A 25680-nucleotide genomic window follows, 5' to 3' on the forward strand; every position below is an offset into this window, starting at 1 on the left:
ACGTCGCTTGCGCTCACCGTCATCAACGACTCTCTACGACAACCGACGGGCCAGTTCCCCGCTTTCCAACTCTTTCACGACCATCATGATGTCCGACTCAGGTCCCGGAGGGCTCGATTCACCTCCCCTCCAGAACATCTCAGCGCAATGGACAAAATTGACACGGCAATACCAGCAAATTCTTGACCGATGGACCCCTCACGTTCTTCACCGGTGGTTGGCGTTGGCTGGTCTTTTGACTGTTTTCTTCCTGCGAATTGTACTCGCACAAGGGGTATGTAAAAGTCACATCCATAATGAGTTCAAGCTGATTCGCCGTTTTCAGTGGTATATTGGTTAGTACAAGTGTTCGTATGCAGGGATCGTACAACTGACGGGATATCCGGTTCGTTTTGAACAGTATGCTGTGAGTGATACTGTTTCTCCCTGCCCCAGGCAAGAAATCTAATGTCTCCTTCAGATGCACTTGCAATCTACCTCCTCAACCTTCTGCTTGCCTTCCTTCAACCAAAGTTTGATCCTTCTCTCGAGGAAGACCTTCTAGCCGACGAGATTGAAGAAGGTGGAGAGGTTGTCAGCCCACTTCCCTCGCAGAGGGACGACGAGTTCAGACCATTTGTCCGACGATTGCCTGAATGGCAATTTTGGTAATGCATCCATGTCTGCAAAGTATTGTATCTTGTTATGCTGACATCTATGCACAGGCTCTCTTCGACGAAGGCAGTTTTGATCGCCCTTGGCTGCACACTATCTGATGTCTTTGACGTCCCGGTTTATTGGCCAATCCTTGTCGTCTATTTCTTCGTACTCTTTACCCTGACCATGCGAAGACAGATTAGGTAGGCTTCCACGTATCATGACGTTTTGAGCAGGCGCTAATTTTGTTTCCTTGCACCCAGCCACATGATCAAGTACAAGTACATTCCTTTCGATTTTGGTCGCAAGGCACGCTATGGAAGTGCAGCTCGTTAATCTGCTGTTGTACCATACTCTCACCATATACCATATATTGTCTTCTCATATCTATTCGCCTTCCTATTCACTAGTAGAACGGGTATCGTGTAGGTCTGCGCTGGGGCGCGTGGAGTTAGAACCATTTTAATCTGTAGTTAATCGAATTCCATTTAACTTCACGACACTATGTAATGAACCAAGGTTTTTTTACCTTCGAGCCTCACAAGCTTTGGGTTCGAGAATAGGGACTGATGAGTCTGTCCACATGTTCTTCCCCCTTCTCAAAATGCCGAACCCGGTGGCGCCGTGATGCTGGATGGATGTTCATTAGATGCAATTGAGACAGGCTGACCTGGCGCTTCCAACGTGTTGACTCGGGAACTTCTGAGAATATTGCTAATTCGAGAAGGATATCGGGTGTTTTACGAGATCACACTTCCACAGGGTCAAGAGACCCTATAGGTAGCGTGTATTCTAGCGCTAGTTATGGCCTAGACACCTCTCTTCACAAAAAGTGTGAAAGGGGAGTAAGCCTCCAAGGACAATGCAACGTTCGGTCCTAGGAGGCACAGCAGACGTAGATCACCCCAATTTCCTTCACTCTGCAGGCGAACAATCGATGACGGCTTCTTCCATCCACTAATCCCTGTATCGGGCATTGCAATGGACCACACGCAGATCACAGATGACCAAAAGGAAATTTCATTAAGGCCAAATAAAACAGGAATCAAGTACACGTTACAGTAGCCCAATGGCTAGGCGGCAACCAAGTCGCCATAGAAAATTCCACGACCATTAGTCCCGATGTAGACACTAATTGGAAGGAAAAGAGGGGCATTAGATTCTGCGAACCATGCAATCGATCGAAATCATTGAGGGTACATACCGGCCATGAACGCGAGAATCTGCCACCAAACAGTTGGCACTAGGTGTTCCGAAGCCACGACCTTCGTCATTGATTCGGGCCCAAGTTACACCAGCATCGTCTGAGCGGAAATAAGCGATCCCATCGATGTTCGCGGCTACGAAGATGGTAGGATAATCTTCACTGGCTGCTGGTGCTCCTAGTGAAACCGACCACGCTTGAGTGATGCCCTCGATTTGCGTAAAGCTTTCTCCTGAATCGGTGGAGTGGAACAGTCCCTTGTCCGTCGACACCCATATATCTCCGGTCTGGTTAGTATTAACAGCCACCTGGAAAGGAGATTCCGAGTCTCCAAGACTGCCTCTTTGAACGAAGGTGGTACCATGATCGGTGGAAACATAGAAACTCGAACCGGCGGCTGCGTAAAAGATATTGTTCTCCAATTTATCAGAGGCAATGGCAGCAGATGAAGGGAGAGATGTGACTCGAGTAAAAGAGCCCATGTGTCGAGACACAAGGACCCCGTTTCCACTCGTTCGCCAAAGGATGGTGTCCCCTTCAGCCGAGATGGCGATCTTGCCACCCGAAACGTTATCCGCTGCCCCATAGTGTTCTTGCCTAAGAAGTGTGGCTTTAGGGGCCACTCATATTGTCGACTCAAAGCAGAACGTACCATGTCGTTCCCGAGTCAGAGGAAATCGCGACTTGCTTGCCTGATGAGCTAAATGAAACCTTTGTGTGAGTCGTAGCCTAGCAAACAGCCACGAGATGACTAACCTATCGCCAGTCCCAACTCGAACAATAATGTTAGGCCTTTTTCCAGCATAATCGATGTCGGAAGAGGTTGCCCATGTTGGGTTCTTGAAACCCTCTGCTGGTGCCTCGGACAAAGAATGATGGACGAAACCTGCGGCATGCAGCGGATTATTGAGCATGGACCTGACAAAGAATGTCCTGTAAGTGCATACCTCCGAGGTCACCAACGGCTGAAAGAAGCTGGGGGCCAGAAGGGGGTGAGATCAACCCGAGGATGGCGGTCTCCTCGACACCATCGGCCAAAGATTCAAGCGTCACGTTGTGTTTGCTGTCCCACTGAGTAAAACCACCAATGAGCAAGCTTCCTCCAAGGATCGCCGACAATTTCTTACTTCAAGGAGGTCATGCCCACCATAGATTGTGGCTCCTGTTCCATACAGCCAGTGGTTGGAATCGAAGGGATCAATGACCAGTGCTGAACATCCACTTCATCAGCATCTATCCCTCCCCAAACGGCGAAAAAGACTAACTCACCTTCCATCATCCAACCGACCTGCAGGATGCCAGCCTCAGTCTCCACATGGTTGACGCCCAACCACGGTGCGCGGCTGTTCGAATACGAGTAGTGTTTGTTCAAATGGGGCCAGTTACCCCAGCTCCAGATCGTGGACCAAGAGGCCCCACCATCGGTCGAGCGGAAGATTTGACCTTCAGGCCACCAAGAGTTCAGAGCGGCGACCATGACTGTTCCGGGGCGTTGTAGGTCGACTGCGACGCCGCCAAACCCAAAGTAGAGGTCGTCGCCGGAGACAGGAGTGATGTCGGTCCCTGGCAAAGGTTGTGAGTGAGAGCTGAGAGGCTGACTTTGACTGAGGCAGGCGTACAGGTTTTGGAAGTGATATCGTACTTGTAGAGAGCCCCAAATCCACCATCATACTACCGGACGTCGTTAGAAAGCAGTATAAGACACACGAGGACGGTACGCACCGGTCCAGCACCATCAGAGTAGGAAAGGTAGAGAGATTGTTCAACAGGCGAAAGAACTCCCTTGTGAGGCAAGAATGCATTATTTTGGCCAGGAACCGCAGACCCTAAATCGCGATGAGGAGCTGAATAGAAGGCAGCCAAGGCCAGACCTACATGTGTTTCCGCCATCCTCTGACACGAAGATATTGTCTGAGCCCTTGTTTGCTACACCAACGAAGATTCTTGGCGTTGGTTGGCCAGATTGTCCGGAAGTCTCATCGAAAGTAACCCAGGAAATGCCTATAGCGACAGGTTAGAATAGAACGTGTTGTAATGTCGCATGGCCACGCACCGACGATGTCAGTGTTGTAATCATTACTGTCGCCAGGGACGGGGATGTATGTGCCTAATGATACCTAGGTTCAGTACACGCTATAGAAGCACAAGATACCCTGGGTGGACTCACCAACGCTAGGGAACTGGGTGACATTCGTCCATGACGCGCCGTAGTCGATCGACTTCCACAGTCCATTGCCACTTCGGGCCCCGAAATACAGGATGTTGTTGCTGTGAGGGTCAATTGCGAGACGCTGTCATAGCGGTTAATGTTGAGGCAGCATTGGCAAAGCAGCAGAGGGCGGTACCTCTCCCCTGCAGCACTCGTATCAGTCTCATTCAGGCAGGGAATGGCGACAAGGATGCTTACATTCCGCGACCAGGCATGTTTCCTCCGACTTTGAAGGGGAGTTTGGTAGAGTTCCAGGTGTTGCCTCGGTCAGCAGAAATCAGGATTTGACCGTTGTTTGGGTCCCAGGAGTTGGTATACATTCCAGTCGCCTTTGGATGCAATCAGGAGGAGCCTAACAATTGTGTCAGTCCTCTGACATACCAGGTACACGCGGTTAGGGTCAACTGGGTCCGTCGCTAGCGCGTCTACACCCCACCAGTTCCATCGCTCATCGTCGACAAACTCCAAGAGAGGAGTCCAGGTATGGTCTTCCGGGTTCAGCCTGTACGCGCCTCCGATGTCCGTTCTAGCGTATGCGAGGCCCTAAATGGCAAATTAGGGCAATGCATGAATATATGTGGCACTGGGGAACTGCACCTTCTCTTTCGTGTTAAACACAATTCCAGGAACGAACCCTCCACCTCCGCCAATCTTCACGTTCTTCCAAGTGTAGGAAAGGGAGGGTGCTGCTGCGACGTACGTCGACAGCAAGCACCCGAGAAGCAATAGCTGGGGGCGGATGAAACCCATTGGTGCTGAGACGACGAACAATCGTGTAAAGGCGCGTCAAATAGCAATTTGAGGAGACGGTGGACATTCCGTTCCGAGGATTGTGCGTCGTCCTGAAGGTGCAACCCGAGATATAAGCGAGACATTGCTGAGCCGCCCCAGCCGACTGCAAGCGCGTAGCTTGGACGTTGAGGACGGAATGCCGGGTGGAAACAGAGTCTTGAGGTCAAAGGGCGGCAAGGATTGCCCCGCACTACTAGGTAGATGCAGGGAATTCAGAGACATGTTGAACGTTGTCGTTTACCCTTGATGTCGCGAAAGAGAATCGTTGAGATCCATTGAGTTCAGGTTGGCACCCAGTCCAATGATGTTCGCGTCGGGACTCGGGATGTAAAGATGGGTTAAGGGCGAGGGGCCGCGTGACTTCAGAATCTGGGAAGGCGTATAGGACCATTGCGAAAAGAAGCAGATTTGGCGTTTCCCTGTGATAATAGGGGAGCTGGGCATGGGAGTAGGAGGTATATTAGTAGCACGTAGATACAAGATTAGATGGTTCTGTGAGAGAAAAGTACGTTGTCATTCGGTCATTGCGGTGGTGTCTGTTCGTCTTCTTGCTCTTCCGGTAGCTGTTTCTGACGTTTGGCGATCAGGGCCTTTACAGAAGTGATAGAGCCCTCCCGGGCACGTATGAGCCGTTTCAACTTTTGGGCATCCATTCCCGAGTAATTCGACTTCTTCCGCACCGTCGATGCTGAATCGATTTGAGAGCTGGTCGGCGTGCTGGGCTCAGTGGAGGGCAATTTAGAAAGGAGTCCGTATTCTTGACGCAGATCTGCAAGGAGGTCATCCAGGCTTTCCAGGAGTGCTTGTAGCTCGGCCAATTCCTCCTTGTCTTTGAACAGTCGACAGACCTCGAGCGCACAGGTTTCGATATGGGTGAATCTGGCGGGCCCAAGAAGAGTGCCTCCCCACCTACCAAGGGTCAATTGGCGTCTCGAAGCTGAACAAGGGAAAAGGGGGACGAACCATCGACTGACTATGACTACTGCATCGAGAATGCTCAGTCTTTCCATGACGGCCAAAACTTTGGCTCCTGCCCAGCTTTCACCGTCGTCCCTGCTCCCGGCTTGAAGCTCAAAATCTTCAGGACCATTGAGCCCTGACTTGCCTGGTTTTAATACCATGCATCTCCACGCTGAGATTTCATGGGCGGCTGGTTTGGCACTATGGACGACGCGTTTCATTTGCTCGACACGCGCCTTTGCTTCTTGAGGAGTCGTTGCATGGTAGATATTGGCGACGAAAAGCGACCCGCGATCTCTAATTTCCTGAGAAGTAAATACAGGTCCAGTTAGCTGTTTTTTGGAAGAAATAAACGAGTCAAGAGTTCCCTGCATTGTCGCTGTCGTGAGTCAGGTTCTGAGGCGCAGGTCTATGACGGTGGGGCCATTGCAATTAGGGGTGGGAAGCGACATGTGATCACGCCTTTGCCGCGACCAAAATTCGGTGACGATGTCTTACACTTGCAAGCCGCGCACTGGCAGCGAGCACACGCTCACAACCCTGCTCTTTGCACTCTTCCGTTATTGCCAATGTCGTCGCCGTACGGCTACTCTCCACGTATTCCTGCACCGCCAAATCCGACTCCTTTGCGCACGTCGGCGTCAGCCAGGCTGGGCAGCAGGTCAGCGACGCGGCCGCCAATTCAAAACCCATTCGACAAGTTTAACCAAAGAGAGTTCGACTCATGGATTGGTGGAATAACAAGTGCACTGCGCAAAGCACTTGGACAGGAGGACGTTGAAGCACCAGAAACCAATACCTCAGAGTCGGCGGGTCCAACCACAGAGCCACAGGGATTTGGCTTCAAGGATGTGGATATGGGTTCAGAACCAGGAGACGAAAGCATCTTTGAAGACTCGTTTGCGGACTTCAAAGCTCGTCGTATCGCGAAAGGTAAAGCGCGAGATCCACGCGAAGGACCTGGGTTGGGTGGAGAGGGATGGAATAAGGACGAGCCGATCGAGCTTCTTTCCGATGATGACGAAGAGGAAGAGTCAACCACGGAGAACATTTTGACCCAGAATCAATGGGACGAGGAAGAGGATGAAGATCCGAACCAGGGAGAGGAATTGGAGTACTATGAAGACGAGGAGGAAGCTGAGTTGAATGAAGAGGAAGGGGAACAAGAATACCTTGAAGACGAAGAAGAGCTCAGGCCCCGGGACGACCTTTCACCAAGTCGAACTCAATACAGGCGTTGGAAGGATTCGGCATCTCGTAGCGGCGCGTCTTCGAAGGAAGCGTATGGGGGTGATGACGATGAAGAAGAGTTTGACGAGCGTGAACTGGAAACGCGACGCGTCCGCCAACAGCAGTATTATGTCGAAAGTGCAGATCAACAGGAACCTGGTTCCGACTCTGATGACCAGATTCACGAGGATGAAGAAGACGAGCTCGAGTACGACGTTGAAGAAGGCGACGCGGTCGATGCTCGGTCCTCTCCAATCGAAATCGTCGACGACGAGGAGGAAGAAGAACCGGAGGAACTCTCATCACCCGCCAAAGAACCGGAGCCAGTTGATCGCCCCTCTCCTCCAAGGATTATTTCAGACGACGACACGGAAGAAGACATTCGCTCTTCACCACCAGTAGAAGCGGAGGCCACATTGAATGAACCTGAGGAATTACAACGTGATCATTCTCCAAGCCTTTCCAACATTTCGCAGGAAGATCTCCAATACCCGGAAGACGACGAAGTACAACCATTGGAAGATGATACCTGTGCGTGTATTCAATTTACATTTCTCCCATTCCTCAACCAACGCCTTTGGATTTAGCATTTCCCCCTCACAAAGAGGTTGCCGAACAGCACGATTTCACTATCCGAGACCCATGGTCAGGACCTCGCATGTTTGCTGAAGACTTTTACTCTGGAGGCGATCGAGCTATCTTTGAAGGGGTCACTACAGACCCGGACGTTCTCGGAGACGAGTTGGCAGTGGAACGCTCCGGCAAGGTTGACGCTGACCAACCGCAAAAAAGTGAAGGTACATCCCCATCTATATAGTGTCGACTTCGTCTGACCAGGCATAGATCTCACTCTGGACAATGGTTTTGAAGCACCCATCGAACTGCCCGATGTCTGGGAAGGGCCCCGAAATCTTGCGGAAGATTTCTACTCTGGAGGCGACTTCAAAGCTGAAGCCAATGGAGCGCTTGACCCGCACCTCCTGGAGGAGGAACGGGAAAAGCACTTGGGTTCTGCCGCACCCAGCGACATCCAGCACGCGCAGCCAGAGCCTCAGTCTCATTCCAGCGGTTTGTTTACTCCCGAAGAAGAACCACCGAATGAGGAGCAAGACGAAGCGGCTGCTTCTGCTCTTGTTCAACCTTTAGCCGAGTCCAGCGCGTCCTTCGCCGTCGAAACTATGTTGGATAATTCAGTGGAAGCCTCTAACGAGGCCGTTCGCGATGTTTCCATGACCGACTTGTCGCAGAGTTCCGTTAAAGCAAAACCAGACGAGGACGCCGTCGAAATCAGCAAGGATGAAGTTACCGCTGTTCCAGTGGAAGAACAACAAGGACCGCCTTCGGAGCCGATGGCTGTTGAAACGGGTACATAATTTCTCTCCTTCGCCATTTCCAACTAACTTGCATTGTTTTCAGCTCCCTCCTGCACTTCGATAGAAAGCGCGGTTCCTGAACCGACATCGCAACCGATCTCCATCTTCAATGGGGCCCGTCCAGCGTCCGATGCTATCGAATTCGAACACTCTCCAGAACCGTCGCCGGCTCCAGTCAAACGGTACAAGGTCGAGATCGAGGAGGTGACCGACGAAGATGAACCAGAGTCGTCGTCATCCTCCAAGAAAAATGTCGAGGAAGTCGAAATAATCATTGAGCCTTCGAAAGCTGCAGAAGACCCCGCCCCTGTGCAGTCTCAAACCATTATCCCCGAAGAGGAGATGCAAGAGTTTTCCATCGTCGAGCCCCAGTCGGTTGTGGGAACTGGAGAAGAGTTTACTGATGAAGACGCTGACGGAGAAGAGGACACAGAGGATATCGAGATTCTCTCCGTTAGCAGTGGTGTTGATATTATGGGACATGTAGATCACTCTGCGTATGATGTAGAGGTCGAGGAAAATGCTGACGAGTCCCCGATTCCGGTGAGTCGGCGTTTGGTCGTCGCAGTTGTGACCGATTTCTCACCGTATACGCAGCATGCGGGCGTACCCCAGCCGGTTGTCGAAGAACCCTCCTCTGAACCTGTTGGCCCTGGGGTTTCTCCTGAGGAAGACGTCGCTGAGGAAGCATTCAATGCGGCTCAGGACATCCCTGCGGTTCCTGAAGAGCCCTCACGTGAGGACGCGGTGGTGAATGATATTGGTGACAACCTATCGAAGGGGGCTGAGCCTGATGCTTCAGTGACAATTGACCAGGCAAACAAAGATGACTTGGCAGAGGAAGCTCGAATCGTTGAACAGGTGACCGTAGCAGCAGCAGAGGAAGTCGAACATCTCGAACGTACTTCTGAGCCAACACTTGGGGACCTTGACACCCAGTCCATCGCGTCCACCCCACCGGTCACCACGGCGGATACGAGTACCGACGAGGTCAAGGAGCTCGACGATCTTTTATCCACGGAGTTTGCTTCTCATGAAAAACCTCACACTCAAGAGAACAGGGTCGAGGATTTTGTCATGCAGACCGAAGATGTTCCAGTTCAGGTCGAGCAACAAACACCCCCAGAAATAGCTACCGTTGCACCACAGCCTGAAGTATCTGCCCCGCCCCAGGTTTCGCGATCAACTAAGGATGAAGATGCCTTCCCAGTCGAATCCCAGCCTGCGACGCCCGCCAAGGAGGCGTCACCAAAAGCACCTCCCTCACCTTTGATCCCTGTCCTGACAAAGAATGGGATTCACCCTCAACAGCAATCAGAACCCTATCCGGCCAGTCTTTCGACACCCCGGGAAGCTGGTTTAGAAGCTGCTTCTCTCTCCTCACTCTCTCCTCTCCCGCCCGCCTCTCCCAAGCGGGGTCGACTTTCACCAGAGTCGAAACGATCTCCCGTACAGCGTGGGCGCAAGGGCACAAAGACCGCTGTTGACGAAGGTGATCCGTTCAAGCTGATGGGCACTGGAATGAATGTATTCCCGGCGGAATCTAAGGATGATGGCGTCGAGGCAGCCCCTTCATTGAGTGTCAAATCGCCCCTTCCTCAAGTTGAAAAGTTCGTTTCCTTTCGTGCCTCCCATTGTATATCATTCTTACGAAATTTCTAGGCCTAAGCCCGCTGCAGTACCTGACGTCTTTGGTCCTGACCAAGATCAACAGAGGTATGTTGACCTCGTTTCCAGAATCCGCCACGCCGAACTCAGTGCTTTTTCAGTAGGGCTGCCGCCGTAGCGTCATCTTCACAGTCAACCCCGGCGAGCACAACCAAGGCAGGCAAGCGCAAGCGAAAAGCAAAGCCACGAAAAAAGCAGACCAAGGAAGACAACGATTCCGATGCCGGTCAGAATCTGTCCTCTATACATGTTCCTCGCAAGAGGAAGGCAAAGGACCCTGTTAAAGTCTTGGCTTCCCGAGTCAACAAGGCAAAGAAGACCGCCCCGCCATCTACGGCCAGTACAGCTTCAGGATCGAGTGCAAGCTCTGCTGCTCGGTTGTTGCAGCCCAGCTCGCGAGCTTCCTCAGTTGTCTCGACTGGAACGAACGATACTACCGAGCACCCTTCACAGCCCTCTCCGACGGTCTACAAACCGATGTCAGCAGCCCCTCCCCCCAATCCTCATGACCCTTGGGTTCATGTTCACGGGCAGAAGCGCAAACAGTTACAGATGCAGTTTACGCTGCCTACACATACAGCCACACACGTCCCTCGCGCCGCCGTGGTCTCACCTTCCTTCTCCAAGATGGCTGATCGCGCCTCGCCCCTCAGTCCTACCACTCCTGTCACCGCTACCCACGCTGCACATCTTGAGCCACCTCAAACCCACACTCGAGTCGAGGCTCCTCAAAGAGCAGCACCAGTACAGGCTGCGACTGCAACCGCTAGTAGCAGCACTACCCCAACCACGACAACCAACCCCGCGCGCAGGAGCCACACATGGACTAGTACACCGGTCACCAGATCCCACTGCCGCTTCCACAAGATCAGTATTCCGAGGGACGAGGAGGGTCCTAGGCTGTACTTCATTGTCCCGGGCTGTTCATTAACAAAGGAAGAAACCATCCAAGAGGAGGACATCGTAGACCATGGCGATGCGACCTATCAGGACAGTCAGCGCATGATCCCGGATGTGGATTCAATTGAGGGGTTGCCGGACTATATCATCAACGTCTTACGCCTCCTCGTTGGGACCGAAATCTTCAGGGAAGGTGAAATTTTCTATCTTCCCTTACCCGGTGAAGAGGTGGTTCACCGCCGTTCCGCTCATGGTTCGTCATCCTTTGGTCACTTTGGGCGCTCAGCTCCGAATGGGTCATCAAATTCCACTCTGTCCGGGGTGCTCAAGAGGGACCTCGAGGCCGATGCACGCGCGGCGATGGGCAATACCGACAGCGAGAGTTCGGAGGACGACAATGATTCAGATTATGAAGAAAAAGCGCCCAAGAAGGCCCGTCGTTTCCGGATGGAAAAGGCAGGAGACGTGCCACAGCCAGCCCAAGATGTTAACCAGACACCGGGACAAAGTGGAGCCAGTCGTACACCAAACGAACCCTCTCCTCTCATTGGACATCAATCTCTCAAACGCGCAAGACAAAGTATCGGAGCACAAGACGCGGCTGTCCTCGATGATGGCGCTCGCCCGGTCAAGAAGATCAAGGAATGGAAGCAACCAGTCCTCAAGCCTGGCCAGCCTACGACGAACCCTAGTTCAACTCTGGCTGCAACCATGGTCTCTCCCGCCGCACCGCCGCCAGGATATGAAGCAACCCCAGAATCCGTCGCGGTGCCGGCATCGTCGGCGAACGTCGATCCCGCAAATCCAGCCCAGCGCTGACCAAGTGTAGCTTACCGCATGACAGTATATTGGGCTTGTTGATATCGAATCTTATCTACGTTTTGCGTTTGTCGAGCTGACTCTCCGCGTCAATATCTTACTTTTTGCTTCGTTGTTAGTGGCGATACTTATTATCCTTCGTGACCTTGTAGTCCACATTCGAATGTCGATTTCTTGTAATTGAAGGCGGCCTTTGCACAAGTTTGTGGCATGGCGGGTTTTGTGAAAGGTCTATATTTCTACTGTACGCTCCCCCCTCTATCGTGTATGACACGACCGTGACAGATCGTTTCTTGCTCCCCAGAAGCGTAACAGGTGAACAAGGATGTGCGTTGTTTAGATCTTTGACCCTCGAAGACTTCGGTTGTGCAGCAGCACTCGGTCGAGACTAGCCTTTGGTCAACACCGCCTTTGCAGGGAAGGTGGCATATACCTGCACATGATGAAGGCTAACCAAATAAAGTACGGTCATACTGGGGCGCCCTGGTCCGGCAGGCGTTCAATGGCGTATCTCCTGCTCACGATATACATGAGCGGAACGCCAGGAATTTGTCGTATCCTCCTTCGCAAATCCCGATCGCAAGTAGCGACGATGTAGCACTTGTGGGATGTCACTCGTTGGACGAGGCAGTCATCAGCGTATGTGCCGGTGTGCGAGCACCGTAGCCGCTCGAATCTTGGATCCCGCGCAACCCTAATAGAAGCAATTTGGTCAGAATGGATGAGACGTGAAGAACAACCAGTGGGCGGATGGATGAGAGGAAAGATCCGTAAACCTATGCTGGTCTCTGGATGATAACCATAGCCGGCCATCTGAAGCCAGCGCCTCGTGCTCTGTACTCACCTAAGGGCTACCCGGTATTTGTGTCCCAACTTCTCCAATTCCGCCATGACACAATCTGTTACACATGGAATACCTATTCATAAATAACCAATCAGAAAAATGAAACGAGACTTGTCCGGGTGGAGAATAGAACCCGGCGGTGGATGGAAAATTGATTGAATTGCAACTCACATTTAGCGTAGAGGCAGTCCATCATGCCGCTTACAAGTTCCAGTTTGTTCTGCAGACTGAAGTTGATGAAGTTGGTATCGATGAGAACCCTGTACGGAGGCACGAGCGCAGTATTATGTTGAAGGAACAGCGAGGAGGCCGATTGTTGTCTAGTGGCGCATATACGTTAGTTATGGGTGTTGAGACGGTCGCTGGAATCACCGACACTCGACGGACGGCTTTTGCCTTTTCTTCCTCTTCTTTCCTTTGTTGTTTGAGCTGGTTCTCTTTCCTGAAAGCGGGGACTTGTCAGGGCCACACAACTATTGCGGCAAGAGGTTTCGTACAGTCTGATATCGTTTGGGTGCATCAACCGTTTTACGGTTGCGAACTTTCGGGTTTTCTTTGCTTTGCCCTAAATTATCCATCAGAAGTATGGTCATCGTCTGTTATTGTAAGGACTTCACCATGGTTGATCGTGTGGACTAAGCGGTAGAAGCTCAGCCTGCCTGTGGATGTGGGGGTTCAGAACAAGAATTGTTCTGAAAGCAAGCACCGCCACACTATGATGGGGACACGGCCAAGCGTGGGAACTACTCTTGGTCCCTTTTGGGCGCTTAATCCGAGTAACTCGTATCAATCAAAATCAATAGCGCCGATGGAGAGATCAAGTTATGGCCACATCCATCTCAGAATCATCGCATTGGGACTCAGAGCACCTGGAAAGAAGTGACTCTCCGGTCCATCTAACGCCGACGACCCGTAGCCAGTGGGAGACGGAGAAACGCACACGGCACGCGTTCAAATGCCGCGACCAATCTTTATCAAGGGAAGATTTCTACCCAATCGTGCAGATTTTCAGGAGGCGGGTATGTACATCATTACGCTTGGCCTGGAAAGTACTGCGAACAGAAAAAATGTCGGTTAGAGCCAGGCGGATGACAGAGAGATTTCGAGGTTCCTGACTCATAGGTCATCGATTTACCTATCAAGTGATCTTCTCTTACGGTTCTTTTTGGTCCCAGACATACCATGAAGCTACTGGTGTTACGGTACTGCAAAGGCGCTCCACTTGAGTATACAGCGTTTCCCGTCATTGAGGCGCCAAGTGAAAGTGTAGGGAGACTCTGCCTTCCATAAGCGAGGCAGTGAGAGAAGCCGCACGGATCCAGACCGGGCCCTATAGAATATCCGTGTTTCTCAATACTGGCTGCCAGCCCAAGCTTGCGCATTGCTGTAAAAGCCTCACGATTTTCTGCGAGAGTACAACACTGACAGGAACTTGATGCTCTGACATACTTCCTCTGATGGTACCACACCCAAGGCAAACTAGGAAAGACATGTCCCCATGGTTAGTTTGAATCTGGCCATGGTTCGATAGATGACAAGTCCAGGACCCCGGTGTCCATCGAGTAGTCAGCAAAAAGCGACCATCTGGAAACCGTACTGAGTCATAGCGCTCGAGAGTGGTAAATACGTCACGTTTTCGGGGGCAATCCTTGTGGGCGCCTTAATTAAGTCCTTCCAAACATCAGACCTGTGCAGCGCCATCGAAGCGTCCATCATCCTAGTTCTATTTTATCAGGGTATCTGGAGAGGTTGAAACAGGCCTTGAGTGCTTAATGCTGGGGAAGGCTGGGGAGCGTACAGGGTCGTTACTACGCGAAAATACACGAGGCCCTGCATCGGCGAAAACAAAACTGAGATGGAATTGTCAACAACCTCTATCATGATAGAGTGTTCGAGGAGTTGAGGTGCAGTGGATTCCCGATTTCGTATCAAGGAGCACTGCATAGCGACGAGGCCTTCCGCCCCAAGCAAAGAAGTGACGAACGAACGTCATGGGATCTTCACAGCTTCAGGCACTGGACAGGTCAAGATCACTCAAGTCACCCCAAAACAAAAAGGTGAAAGAAGGGAGATGTACTCCTCCATAAACATTCATTAGGTTGTCTCCGCTAACATCGCTGCGAACAGCCACTCAGTCGCCTCAAGGCACTTTATCCATCAAAAAAAGCAGCGAACCAGGACGAAAGCAAGAAAAATAACAGAGAGAAAGGTCGTGAATAGCCGATAACCTTGAACTTACTCGCATCCGTGAGCGATAGTCTACGTCAAGTCTACGTGTAACAGTATCAGCTCAGTTTGGCGCCGGTTAGTGAGCGAACAGCAGCGGGTTGATAAACGCCAGGATTCCTGAGCTAAATCCTGGGATCACGCATCGCGTGATCTGCTTCGCCAAATGGGGAATCGCCTCCTCCAGCGAGCACTGACTATGGACCCATCTCTTGTCCGAACAGTTATATAAAGCTCCTCGCATCTTCAGCAATGCCACATCTCCTCAGTCCCAGTTCTCCTTCTCATCTCTTTACATTACTCTACTATCCTTCCTTATTATACGATGCCAGCCGTCGTTGTCGCTGACCCCAAGACGCCTCGCCGCTCTTCGATCACCTCGAGCACCTATTATGCGCGCGACTCCCCCAAACTGTCAAAGTTAGAGACTTACGGAAGCAGGCCGACCCCCACACGTTCCAGGTCAAAAACCTACGTGTCTTCACCTGTAGTTGCGTCTCCAACGACCCTCTTCACCCCCACGTCGACAGTTCCCTCTACGCCAGCAAAATCATCCACGCTCGTCGACCGATTTATCCAGAACGTTAAAGAGCTGGAAAGCTACAAGTATGCACCCCTTGTAATCGTTGTTTAGAGCGTCGTGGCTAACGAAACCTGATCAGAAATGGAAGGACAGTCCTCGTTGACGGTCAAACGCTGTCGATCGCAGGGGTTGCAGCAACGGCGCGCCATCACGCATCAGCTGTTCTAGACGAATCGCCTCATACGAGAGCAAGACTCGTCAAGAGCAGAAAGGTGGTGACAGACAAGGTAGATAATGGCATCAGCGTGTACGGTGTCTCCACTGGCTTTGGAGGAAGTGCCCACACCCGGACAGACAAGCCTATCCTCTTGGGCAATGCTCTCCTTCAACTGCTCCACAGCGGAGTCACCCCCACCTCCACGAATAAGCTTGATGCACTCCCGCTGTTAGATCCGCTGTCACACAACACCATGCCCGAATCATGGGTTCGTGGTGCTATCTTGATTCGTATGAACTCCCTGATTCGCGGCCACTCTGGCGTTCGATGGGAGCTCATCGAAAAGATGAACGAACTGCTCCAGAAGGACATCATCCCGGTCGTGCCATTGAGAGGAAGCATTTCTGCCTCTGGTGGTATGTTTTCTGTTCTTATTCGTGTTTCATGCCCCTCATGGTCCATATTCCCGTTAGATCTATCCCCGCTTTCCTATATCGCTGGCACTCTGATCGGCAACCCTACCATTAAAGTTTTCGATGGTCCAACGGGATTTGGTCCCCGCCAAATTGTCCCAGCTTCTAGAGCTTTGGAGGCGCACGGTGTTACTCCCTTGCCACTTGCCTCCAAGGAGCACCTCGGAATCCTCAATGGGACGGCCTTCTCTGCCTCGGTTGCTGCCTTAGCCTTGAACGACGCTGTTCATTTGGCCCTCCTGGCCCAGGTTTGCACTGCCATGGGGACGGAAGCTCTGAATGGAACTCGTCTCTCGTTTGATTCATTTATCAACAAGACCGCACGCCCTCACCCCGGTCAGGTAAGTTGTTATCTTTCGTACAATGCCTTCCGTTCCTTATCCATGAATACGATAGATCGAGACTGGCAAAAACATTTGGGATCTTCTCGAAGGTAGCAAATTTGCTGTGACGACTGAGGAAGAAGTTACCATCCTTGAAGATAAAGGGGTCCTTCGTCAGGACAGATATCCTTTGCGAACGGCTGCCCAGTTCATTGGGCCTCAAGTTGAGGATCTGATCCAGTCATTGGATACTATTACTATTGAGTGTAACTCAAGTAAGTATTCCTCACAGTTGTGCGATGACCAGTTCTCAATAAGTTTTTATTCCAGCAACCGACAATCCGTTGATCGACGGTGAAACCGGTACTGTCCATCACGGAGGTAACTTCCAAGCAATGGCCGTGACCAACGCCATGGAGAAGTCTCGTTTGAGTCTTCACCACCTTGGAAAGCTACTCTTTTCCCAATGCGCGGAGCTCATGGATCCAAACATGAACCGCGGCCTGCCACCTTCGCTTGCCGCTACCGACCCATCCCTCGACTACCATTGCAAGGGACTCGACATTGCCACAGCGGCCTATGTTGCTGAGCTTGGTTATCTTGCAAGCCCTGTTTCCACCCACATCCAATCTGCTGAGATGCACAACCAGGCTGTCAAGTAAGTCCAGTCCATCGCATTGACGAAATATGGTTCTCAACGCTACGCGATAGTTCCATGGCCCTCGTTTCAGCTCGTGCCACGATTAACGCTCTGGAAGTCCTCACCATCCTCACCGCCTCGTATCTCTATGCTCTCTGTCAAGGTGAGCTTCTGGTTTAAAAATATGCACTCAGTGAATGACGTCTGATCCGCGACTCTCAAAATAGCTCTCGACCTCCGTGCCTTGCAGCACGAGTTTAGGGAAGGGATGGTGAAGATCGTTTCCGAAGAAGCCACTTCGTATTTCGGCTCTTCCTTGACTGAGCATGATCTAGCCAAATTGAAGGACAGGCTCTCTTCAGCAATGCAGGAGACTTTCGAGACCACGAGCACTATGGACAATGTGGAGCGCATGATCAAGATTGGCGACTCGACGACTCAACCACTCTTCGATTTCCTCTGCCATCGGGACGTCTCTATATCAAACCCCGGGGATATCCCACCCTCAGTCGCTTCCATCTCGAAATTCCGTAGCAAGGTCACTCCACGACTGACTGCGCTGATGGAGCAGCTTCGAAAGGAATTCCTGACCGGCGTTCGTGGCCCGGCACCTGCAAGTCCATACCTCAACAAGACACGACCGGTATACGAGTTTGTGCGAGTTACCCTTGGCATCAAGATGCACGGGAGAGAAAACCTAACGCTCTTTGCGAATGGCCTTGGGGTTGATGATGTTACCGTAGGCGAAAAAGTGTCAATCATCAATGAGGTGCATTTTCCCCTGTTTCATGTCCCCTGATAACGATCTAACGAACCTGGTTATTCATAGGCTATCAGGGATGGCAAAATGCAAACCATCGTCGCAAATCTTTTCTCTTAGATTCGCATTGAGGTACACAACCAAGTCCTACCTTAGAGCCAAGCATAATCGCAATTTAATCCACATGTAGCATAGCACCACTGAAGCTCCGTTTCATTTTACACATAACCATATTTAACTATATATTCTTGCAAATATATTGTACCAGTAATAGTCGAGGGCTAATCATAGCTTTTCGATTGCCTTCCACTATCCCTGGGCTGTGCTTCTATCAAGAACTGATGTTGCTGTTGAAGAACACGTTTCAATCGCCCCTGGGGCTCTATAGGCTCCTGCTTCTCCCCGCTTCCTCCCATCTCCCACAGTGCAATTCGGACTGACCAAGCTTGGAGGTGCAGACTCGGAGCGCTCATGCACCGAGTCCAAACGTCCGACAAAATCGTTATTCTTGGGTGTGGGTGCTTCGGCGCCTCCGCTGCATTCCACTTAATGCAGAGGGGGTATGCGAATGTCACCGTACTCGACAAATCAGCCACTCTACCCGCTCCGGATGCTGCCAGTAACGATATCAATCGCAGTAAATACCTACCGACTCCATTCGCTGTGGTTGTGTGCTGATTGTCCCCTCGGGGCTGCTCTTGCTGAACGAATTGCATCGATAGTCGTTAGATCCTCGTACAATGACAAATTCTACGCCGAACTCGCTCGCCATGCTATCCTGTCCTGGAAGAACGTGGAGGAATGGGATGATACCTATCATGAGTGCGTCTGTTTCATCGATATCCTGCTTCCGCGGCCGTTCAGCGAACTGACTCGGGGCCAATGACATAACAATCCTCTTTCCACTGTGACAATGTTCCCTTCACGTCTTCCCACCAATCGTGTTGTAAACAAGATCTGGTGTTGTCGTTCTCGGATTCCCTTTGACTGACTCGAAGGATGGCGGGACCGACACCAGTGCGACCCCAGAAAGGGAAATCCCGTATGCGGAGGCTGCGTATCTCAATGATCTGGATTTAGGCGCCAGGGTATCCTTATTGCGATCAAACTCGAAGGAAGACTTTCAATCCGTGTTCCCAGCCGGCGTGAGCGTGACAAGCAGGGGTTTGCCAGCGTCGTTTCGAAACAGGGCCGGTTATTTCAACCGAGATGGGGGATGGGTAAACGCCGGAAAAGGGTTGGCAATGATTATTGAGAAGGTGAAGAAGCTTGGTGGAAACGTTGTACCCGGGAAGGAAGCCAGAAACATCATCGTTGATCCTGGGAAGTGTAAGAAAGTAGTTTGCGCTGACGGCACAGAATATGAAGCAGACATCGTAATTATTGCCACTGGATCCTGGACACCATCGACATTCCCTGAACTCTTCAAGGACTCTTGTCTTGCCACCGGGTAACTCGCCTTTACAGTAACTTTTTAATCACTAATGACGCACTTCTGAATCTCGCAGCCAATGCGTTGCGATGATAGAGCTCACGCCCGAGGAGGCCGCGAGATGCAAAGACTGCCCAGTCGTGCTCGACTTTGAAACAGGGTTCTATGTCTTCCCTGTAAGCTTTACACCCACACATGCACCCGATCGAGAACTTAATCTGTAACACTTCTTCCTGATCCCCAGCCGAATCAGGACCGAATTATGAAGATGGCCATCCACGCAGCCGGGTATACCAACACCGTCGCGGGTATATCTACACCGCGCACCTTGACTTCAGATCCCACAGACGGGCTGAGTATCCCAATGGAAGCGATGGCCAAGCTGCGCGAAGGGTTGGTGGGCGTCTATCCAGAATTCCAGGAACGGCCCTTTTGCGCAACAAGACTGTGTTGGTAAGCGCCCAGGATTTTGGTCGCGCATATGCGAACAGGTACAACGATTCACCGGACGGGGATTGGATTATCTCAAAATATCCCAACGTTGAAGGCTTGTTTGTGGCTACGGCAGGAAGTGGTCACGCCTACAAGGTCTGCTATCACAAGCTGAACAGTAGGAAAGTAGACGGTTGACGTCTTGCCCCGCTAGTTCCTACCCGTTATCGGGTGCCTCACGGCTGACCTTCTGGAAAACAAGCTGGAACCGTCGATTGTCAACAAGCTCTCGCTGGGTCGCACGATGGCACAAAAAGACGCTTCCCGAACAGGTCTAACCCAGGAAATCGATGTCACAACACTCTGGCAGCCGATGACGAAGCTATAGGTTGAAGTCTGCGAGCTGCATGTACCCAAAGGACCCAGAGAAACTAGCAAGTTGTCTATACCGATGCAATGCGTAAAAAAGCAATTAGATACATTATACATGGAGCAATCCTTCAACTCCTTTTTAGATAGCTATACTTTCTGAAGAAGTGACGAAAAAATGTCAAGTTTTCTGAACGGCAGATCCTACACGCGGGCGCCAACGAATTCGCTCCAGGAGCGGACTTCGGATGGTATCCTTCCCTCGGTGTATGGCCTCAAGCCACCCTGAGGAATCTTGCGAGCGAGAGCCTCGACGAAGAGTTCAGCAGTCTTGGCATCGTTCAACAGAGGAAGACCGAAGTCGACGGCGTTTCTAAAATAATCGAATGGATCAGAACCATACATGACAAAGAAGGCAAAGGAAAACTCACCGTCGAGCAACATAGTCTTCATCAGTGAAAGTGGTGCCTCGAGACTTGGCAAGGTTGACGACCATCTGGATTTCGTACTCGTCGAACACTTCCCTGAGCTTGCGCTTGTCAGTCTTGGGGAAGAAGATTCGCTTAGCGGCGACATAGGGGATGGCGTTGAGGTGTTCCTCGACCACAGGGGAAGAGACGTAGATCTTGAAGCCGAGATCAGTCAACTTCTTCGCGATGCGGGCCATCTCGGGCTTGCGGATGTCACCACCGATGAGGACACCAGAGCCAGCCTTGGGAACCTTGAAGCCGGTGGTACTGAGGAGGGATGCCCAATATGCCTCATAGACGTCCTTGCCGAAGGATGCGACTTCACCAGTGCTGGCCATTTCTGTGGCAAGTTAGCCTCCGTCTCAGAGATACGATAGCCAAAGCGGCTTACCAACACCGAGGAAAGGATCAGCACCACCCAATCGAGTCCACGAGAATTGAGCGACCTTGATGGCGGTGTAGTCTCGCTGTTGCTTCATCAAGTCGACGGGTTCAGGAACTTGCTGGCCAACGATAGCAGAAGTGGCGGTGTCGATGAAGTTGTGGGCCAAAACCTTGGAAACGAAGGGGAACGATCGCGATGCACGGAGGTTGCACTCAATGACCTTGAGTTCGGCAACTTCATCAGGCGAGGAGGTGGGCTTCCTGATGATCTGCATGTTGAAGGGTCCTGAAATTTCAAAGGCGGCAGCAACCTTCTCGGCGATAACCTTGACACGCTCGATGTCGCTCTGGGCAAGGGAGAAGGGAGGGAGGACGAGGGTGGCGTCACCAGAGTGAACACCAGCGTTCTCGACGTGCTCGGAGACAGCATGGACGAGGAGTTTACCCTTGTGTGCAACAGCGTCAACGTCAATTTCTTGGGCACCATCAATGAACTTGGTCATGACAACGGGGTGGAGAGGAGAGACGTCGGCAGCGGCAGAGAGTTTGTGCTCGAGCTCAGACTCTTCGTAGACGACGTTCATGGCAGCACCAGAGAGGACATAGGACGGCCGGATGAGGACAGGGTAGGTAACCTTCTTGGCCCATTCCTTGGCAGCTTCGACGGAAGTCACCTCAGTCCATTCGGGCTGGTCGACGCCGACACTGTCGAGGATGGAGGAGAACTTGTGTCGGTCCTCAGCCTTGTCGATTTGGGCGGGGTCAGTACCCAAAACATTGACACCAGCATCCTTAAGGCGCAGAGCAATGTTTTGAGGAAGTTGACCTAGACACAATAACGTTGAGACAAGCTAGACGACAGGGGGGAATGCCACCACTTACCACCGACGCTAACGACGACACCTTGTGCCTGCTCCAATTCGTAGATATCCATCACACGCTCATAACCGAGTTCCTCGAAGTACAGACGGTCGGCCTCGTCGAAATCCGTGGAGACAGTTTCGGGGTTGTAGTTGATCATGACAGTCCTGTTGCCCATGTCACGGAGCTTGCGAGCGCAGGTGACAGCACACCAATCGAACTCAACACTGCTACCAATACGGTAAACACCGCTTCCAAGAACGATGGTGCCATGTTCGTCGAACTTGACATCATGTTCAGAGGCATTGTAGGTGGTGTAGAGATAGTTGGTGTGAGCAGGATACTCAGCCGCGAGAGTGTCGATACGCTTGACGAAGGGCGTGATGTTGAGGGACTTCCTGTGAGCGCGAACAATTTGCTCGGTGGAACCAAAGATGTCGGCGATCTGAGCATCGGCGAAGCCCATCTTCTTAGCACGGAGCATAAGGTCGTAGCTGATGTTCTCAACCGAGCCAGCAGCTTCAAGGGCATGACGGGTTTGGACGATGTTGTCGATCTTGTGCAAATACCACTGAAAGAAGAGCCAAGTCAGCATAGCTACGACTGCAGCATGGGAGGAAGGCGCACTTTGTCAATCTTGGTCAAGTCGTGGATCTTGTCAACGGAGTAGTTCTTCTTGTACATGGCATAGGCGATGGCAAAGAGACGCATATCCGTAGGGACAGAAAGAGCATGGTCGAGGTCCTTGGGTTCGATGACGACCTCGAAACCCTTCCATCGGGGATCGACTTGACGAATAGCCTTTTGCAAACTCTCTTCGAAGGTGCGACCGATAGCCATGACCTCACCGACGGACTTCATGGATGAACCGACTTCACGGTTGACCTGAGACGAGAACTTGGCCAAGTCCCACTTGGGAATCTTCGTGACAATGTAGTCCAGAGAGGGTTCGAAGCAGGCCGTGGTGGTCTTCGTGACGGCATTGGGAAGCTCGGGGAGGGTGTAACCGAGAGCGATCTTGGCAGCAGTGTAAGCCAGAGGATAACCGGTAGCCTTTGAAGCGAGGGCACTTGAAAGGTTTGTTCAACACCACGGGTCAAGGACATATGGAGCTTGCATTCTTACCTAGAGCGAGACAGACTGCGGACTTGGTTCAGTAAAGGGTTCTGGCATAAAAAATAGAGTAGCTTACCGAGCATTGACTTCGATAACACAGTATTCCCGTGAGGTCGGGTTGAGTGCATACTGGATGTTACACTCGCCAACGACGCCCAAATGCCGGATAGCCTTAAGAGCAGCACTGCGAAGCATGTGGTATTCATCGTCGGGCAGCGTTTGGGACGGTGCGACAACGATGGAATCGCCAGTGTGTGTTCCAAGAGGGTCAAAGTTCTCCATGTTGCAGCAGATGATAGTATTCTGAGAAACAAGCCATTAGCAAAACAGAGAGGGTGTTAGGCAAAGCGTAACTCACGTCCGCAGCGTCACGAACGACCTCGTATTCCAATTCCTTCCAGCCTTTCATGGATCGTTCAATCAAAACCTGGGGAGACAAGCTCAAGCTCTTTGCAGCAAGGTTGCTCAATTCCTCAGGATTGTTGGCGAAACCAGAACCGAGACCACCGAGAGTGAAAGCCGATCGCAAAATGACGGGATAACCAATTTGTTCCGCTGCCTCAAGTGCAGCAGGGACTGACGACACCGCGGTCGATGTCGCAACGGGAATGTCAATCTCTGTGCAGTGATGTGAGATGAGGTTAACTCGAGAAGTGGAAAGGACATACCCTTCAAAGCCTGTACGAAGAGGTCACGATCCTCGGACACTTCCAGAGTGCGAATAGGCGTTCCGAGAACCTTGACACCAAGACGGTCGAGGATACCCATGCGGTCAAGTGCAATACCAACGTTGAGGGCACTTTGGCCACCAAAAGTCAACAAGATACCATCCGGTCGCTCCTTCTCCAAAACATACGCGACATAGTCGGCAGTAATGGGGAGGAAGTAGACCTCGGAAGCAAGTTGGTGAGATGTTTGCCACGTAGCAATGTTGGGGTTGATGAGAACGGCGGAGACACCCTCTTCGTTGAGGGCCTTGAGAGCTTGGGAACCGGAATAGTCAAATTCACCAGCTTGACCAATGCTGAGGCCTCCACTGCCGACGACGAGAACCTTTTGGACGTTGGCACGGGGAATCTTAGGCAGTACCTTTGCAGAGATACGCCTGGCGATTTCTGAAGGAGAGTTCAACACATGTTCCCCGTCCTTTGGCTGGTAATCCCCAACAGCGGGAGCAGCGACGGCGTTGCAAGGTTTTGAGTTGGTGAACCTTGACGTTGGCGTTGTCGAGAATGGTCGTATGCAAGGGCGAAGGAAGCTTTGTCGCCCCAGAGACTGGAGGCGAGCAAGAGCCATGTTGGCGAGCCCGACGTTGGGAAGGAGAAAGACAAGACGACGAAGCGCTGGCCTGAGCGGACCCTTTTCTTTTTTATTTTGCCCCAGCACAAATTTACCACGCGCTAACATGACTCGGCGCGCCAACCAGCCAAGTCCGACATCCCTTGATCCTTACGGCCGAAACTTCTTCCCTATTGACCACAACGATCCTTATTCGCTGCTGCCATCGCTTCGACAGTCACACAACCCTACGCTGTGCGTAGGTAGACGACGCCAAAGCCATTATTTGTGAGGCTCTCACCTGGATTTTGGACAAACGGTGGCGGTCGATCCCTCAGTAAATATTTTCCGACTCCCGCCATCCGAGAAAAAAATGTCGCCAAGTTATGATGCGTCGAGCAGCGTGAAATCGACCAAGACAGGGCTGAGAATTCCGTGAGTGTATTTTGGAAACGTCTAACGCGCGTTTAATTCTGTCTCGACCATGGCTGCCATCATTCGCGTCGCGTCCGAGCTTCCACCTCTGCGATTGTATACACTGTCGCGTGGCCCTCCTGCCAACACCTTCTTTCTAGTTAGCGGTCTACATCTCGTATTCTGGATGCTTCGAGGTCGCCATGGAGCGAGGTCTTCGCCAACCTTGCGCCGACGAAACTGTTTACTTCCCCGACATTTTACCCCGCATCTTCGACTGCTCCGGTCTCTGGGGTAATTCTCAGACACCGAAACATACCTCTATTACTCGACAGGGCCACTTTTGTTTCCTTCGGTAACCATATAATTGACCCTCTCCCTCCGTCCCCTCCACCCTCCCTCGTATCGGTCCCTTTTTATCGTCGCGTTGCAGTGATGTCAATTATCCCGTCATCAGTCCGAGGTTCAGAAGTCCCCATCTGGAAGCTGCGTTTAGCCTTGCCCTTCTCGCCCTTCTCCAAGATCCTCTGGTTGTGCAAGAAATGATCGATACTGCAGCCACATCTCTGCGAAGGAGCCTGTATCTAAATCGTCGGCAGAACATTATCTCAATCGAGATAAACCGTAACGAACGGAGCAGACACTGGAAACCTTGGCCTTCCTGCACTACGCGGACGACACGGCTTCAAAGTTCTTCGAGGTAAGCAACAGATTCTGCTCTGAATTGGTATTACTTGTGGCCTTCTCCTAGTCGATGCCGCACGGCAGGCGCACCCCTGCTTGTCGTTTGTCGATCGCTATCCATTAAACCATGCAGAACACAGACTATCGACGCGTTCCACCAATGTTGTATATCCGTGGAAAGAAATCGGTGTATCATCGTCTACCAAGCAGTGTACGTCCAGTTTGTGGCAATCGCCATTGCAATTAGAGCCTCGAAACCAAGACCTGGAAGCGTTTCTGGACCGTAGATTATCGGTCGGGAACATGGTCGTTATTGCGCGCCTGCTAGTTAATGGTCTTGATGGTCCGCCGTCATTTCCTCCGGAATTCTCAGAAGCTCATTCGTTCCGAAAAATCTGTCCGGTCCCATCAACCCAATTCCACGAGGAACCAATATGTTCGCG

The 25680-nt window shown here is 51.7% G+C and overlaps 9 protein-coding genes across 9 annotated transcripts; 4 read left to right on the forward strand and 5 right to left on the reverse strand.

The window, feature by feature from the left end:
- Positions 1–88: 88 nt before the first annotated feature.
- On the forward strand, positions 89–972 carry CC1G_11817 (rer1; the record flags this gene model as incomplete). Its single annotated transcript, XM_001830162.2, has 6 exons — positions 89–274; positions 326–335; positions 401–406; positions 461–647; positions 705–839; positions 900–972. 6 exons carry the CDS (start codon positions 89–91, stop codon positions 970–972), a joined length of 597 nt encoding a protein of 198 aa, XP_001830214.2.
- A 670-nt stretch (positions 973–1642) lies between these two features.
- On the reverse strand, positions 1643–4866 carry CC1G_11818 (CEL6 protein; the record flags this gene model as incomplete). The annotated part of the gene is made up of 15 exons (XM_001830163.2): positions 1643–1767; positions 1841–2437; positions 2493–2540; positions 2597–2726; positions 2788–2911; positions 2968–3050; positions 3110–3403; positions 3460–3511; positions 3563–3684; positions 3716–3841; positions 3894–3947; positions 4008–4108; positions 4248–4378; positions 4431–4592; positions 4684–4866. The coding sequence occupies 15 exons, from the start codon at positions 4864–4866 to the stop codon at positions 1710–1712; spliced, it is 2265 nt and encodes a 754-aa protein (XP_001830215.2). The 3' UTR covers positions 1643–1709.
- A 496-nt stretch (positions 4867–5362) lies between these two features.
- CC1G_11819 (hypothetical protein) lies at positions 5363–6175 on the reverse strand (the record flags this gene model as incomplete). Its single annotated transcript, XM_001830164.1, has 2 exons — positions 5363–5750; positions 5805–6175. 2 exons carry the CDS (start codon positions 6173–6175, stop codon positions 5363–5365), a joined length of 759 nt encoding a protein of 252 aa, XP_001830216.1.
- A 195-nt stretch (positions 6176–6370) lies between these two features.
- Positions 6371–11791, forward strand: CC1G_11820 (hypothetical protein; the record flags this gene model as incomplete). Its single annotated transcript, XM_001830165.2, has 7 exons — positions 6371–7562; positions 7619–7828; positions 7875–8396; positions 8448–8947; positions 9002–10014; positions 10067–10120; positions 10177–11791. 7 exons carry the CDS (start codon positions 6371–6373, stop codon positions 11789–11791), a joined length of 5106 nt encoding a protein of 1701 aa, XP_001830217.2.
- Positions 11792–12186: 395 nt separating this feature from the next.
- On the reverse strand, positions 12187–13305 carry CC1G_14159 (hypothetical protein). The gene is made up of 6 exons (XM_002911580.1): positions 13253–13305; positions 13133–13200; positions 13012–13077; positions 12807–12955; positions 12636–12708; positions 12187–12485 (listed from the first exon to the last, which is right to left on the reverse strand). The coding sequence occupies exons 1-6, from the start codon at positions 13253–13255 to the stop codon at positions 12260–12262; spliced, it is 585 nt and encodes a 194-aa protein (XP_002911626.1). The 5' UTR covers positions 13256–13305; the 3' UTR covers positions 12187–12259.
- Positions 13306–13623: 318 nt separating this feature from the next.
- On the reverse strand, positions 13624–14351 carry CC1G_14160 (hypothetical protein; the record flags this gene model as incomplete). Its single annotated transcript, XM_002911581.1, has 4 exons — positions 13624–13687; positions 13817–13840; positions 14085–14114; positions 14233–14351. The coding sequence occupies 4 exons, from the start codon at positions 14349–14351 to the stop codon at positions 13624–13626; spliced, it is 237 nt and encodes a 78-aa protein (XP_002911627.1).
- Positions 14352–15186: 835 nt separating this feature from the next.
- On the forward strand, positions 15187–18103 carry CC1G_14161 (phenylalanine ammonium lyase; the record flags this gene model as incomplete). Its single annotated transcript, XM_002911582.1, has 7 exons — positions 15187–15467; positions 15524–16017; positions 16075–16415; positions 16471–16672; positions 16728–17055; positions 17109–17200; positions 17265–18103. 7 exons carry the CDS (start codon positions 15187–15189, stop codon positions 17834–17836), a joined length of 2310 nt encoding a protein of 769 aa, XP_002911628.1. The 3' UTR covers positions 17837–18103.
- A 165-nt stretch (positions 18104–18268) lies between these two features.
- Positions 18269–19686, forward strand: CC1G_14162 (hypothetical protein; the record flags this gene model as incomplete). The annotated part of the gene is made up of 5 exons (XM_002911583.1): positions 18269–18434; positions 18520–18619; positions 18753–19247; positions 19306–19405; positions 19483–19686. The coding sequence occupies 5 exons, from the start codon at positions 18269–18271 to the stop codon at positions 19684–19686; spliced, it is 1065 nt and encodes a 354-aa protein (XP_002911629.1).
- A 548-nt stretch (positions 19687–20234) lies between these two features.
- CC1G_11823 (carbamoyl-phosphate synthase subunit arginine-specific large) lies at positions 20235–24172 on the reverse strand (the record flags this gene model as incomplete). Its single annotated transcript, XM_001830168.2, has 8 exons — positions 23530–24172; positions 23220–23479; positions 22938–23164; positions 22373–22814; positions 21767–22316; positions 20892–21710; positions 20462–20840; positions 20235–20403 (listed from the first exon to the last, which is right to left on the reverse strand). Exons 1-8 carry the CDS (start codon positions 24155–24157, stop codon positions 20235–20237), a joined length of 3474 nt encoding a protein of 1157 aa, XP_001830220.1. The 5' UTR covers positions 24158–24172.
- Positions 24173–25680: the final 1508 nt, after the last annotated feature.

This window comes from Coprinopsis cinerea (genome assembly GCF_000182895.1).
Source record: "Coprinopsis cinerea okayama7#130 chromosome 3 map unlocalized cont3.3, whole genome shotgun sequence".
Lineage (NCBI taxonomy): Eukaryota > Fungi > Basidiomycota > Agaricomycetes > Agaricales > Psathyrellaceae > Coprinopsis > Coprinopsis cinerea.

Bases quoted from the DNA above. Each gene is read 5' to 3' on its own strand.
- CC1G_14159 (XM_002911580.1), bottom strand. The intron at 12,956-13,011 runs GTCGGTGATTCC...ATGCGCCACTAG, and splicing joins GCAAAAGCCGTCCGTCGAGT to ACAACAATCGGCCTCCTCGC. The intron at 12,486-12,635 runs GTGAGTACAGAG...TGCTTCTATTAG, and splicing joins AAATACCGGGTAGCCCTTAG to GGTTGCGCGGGATCCAAGAT.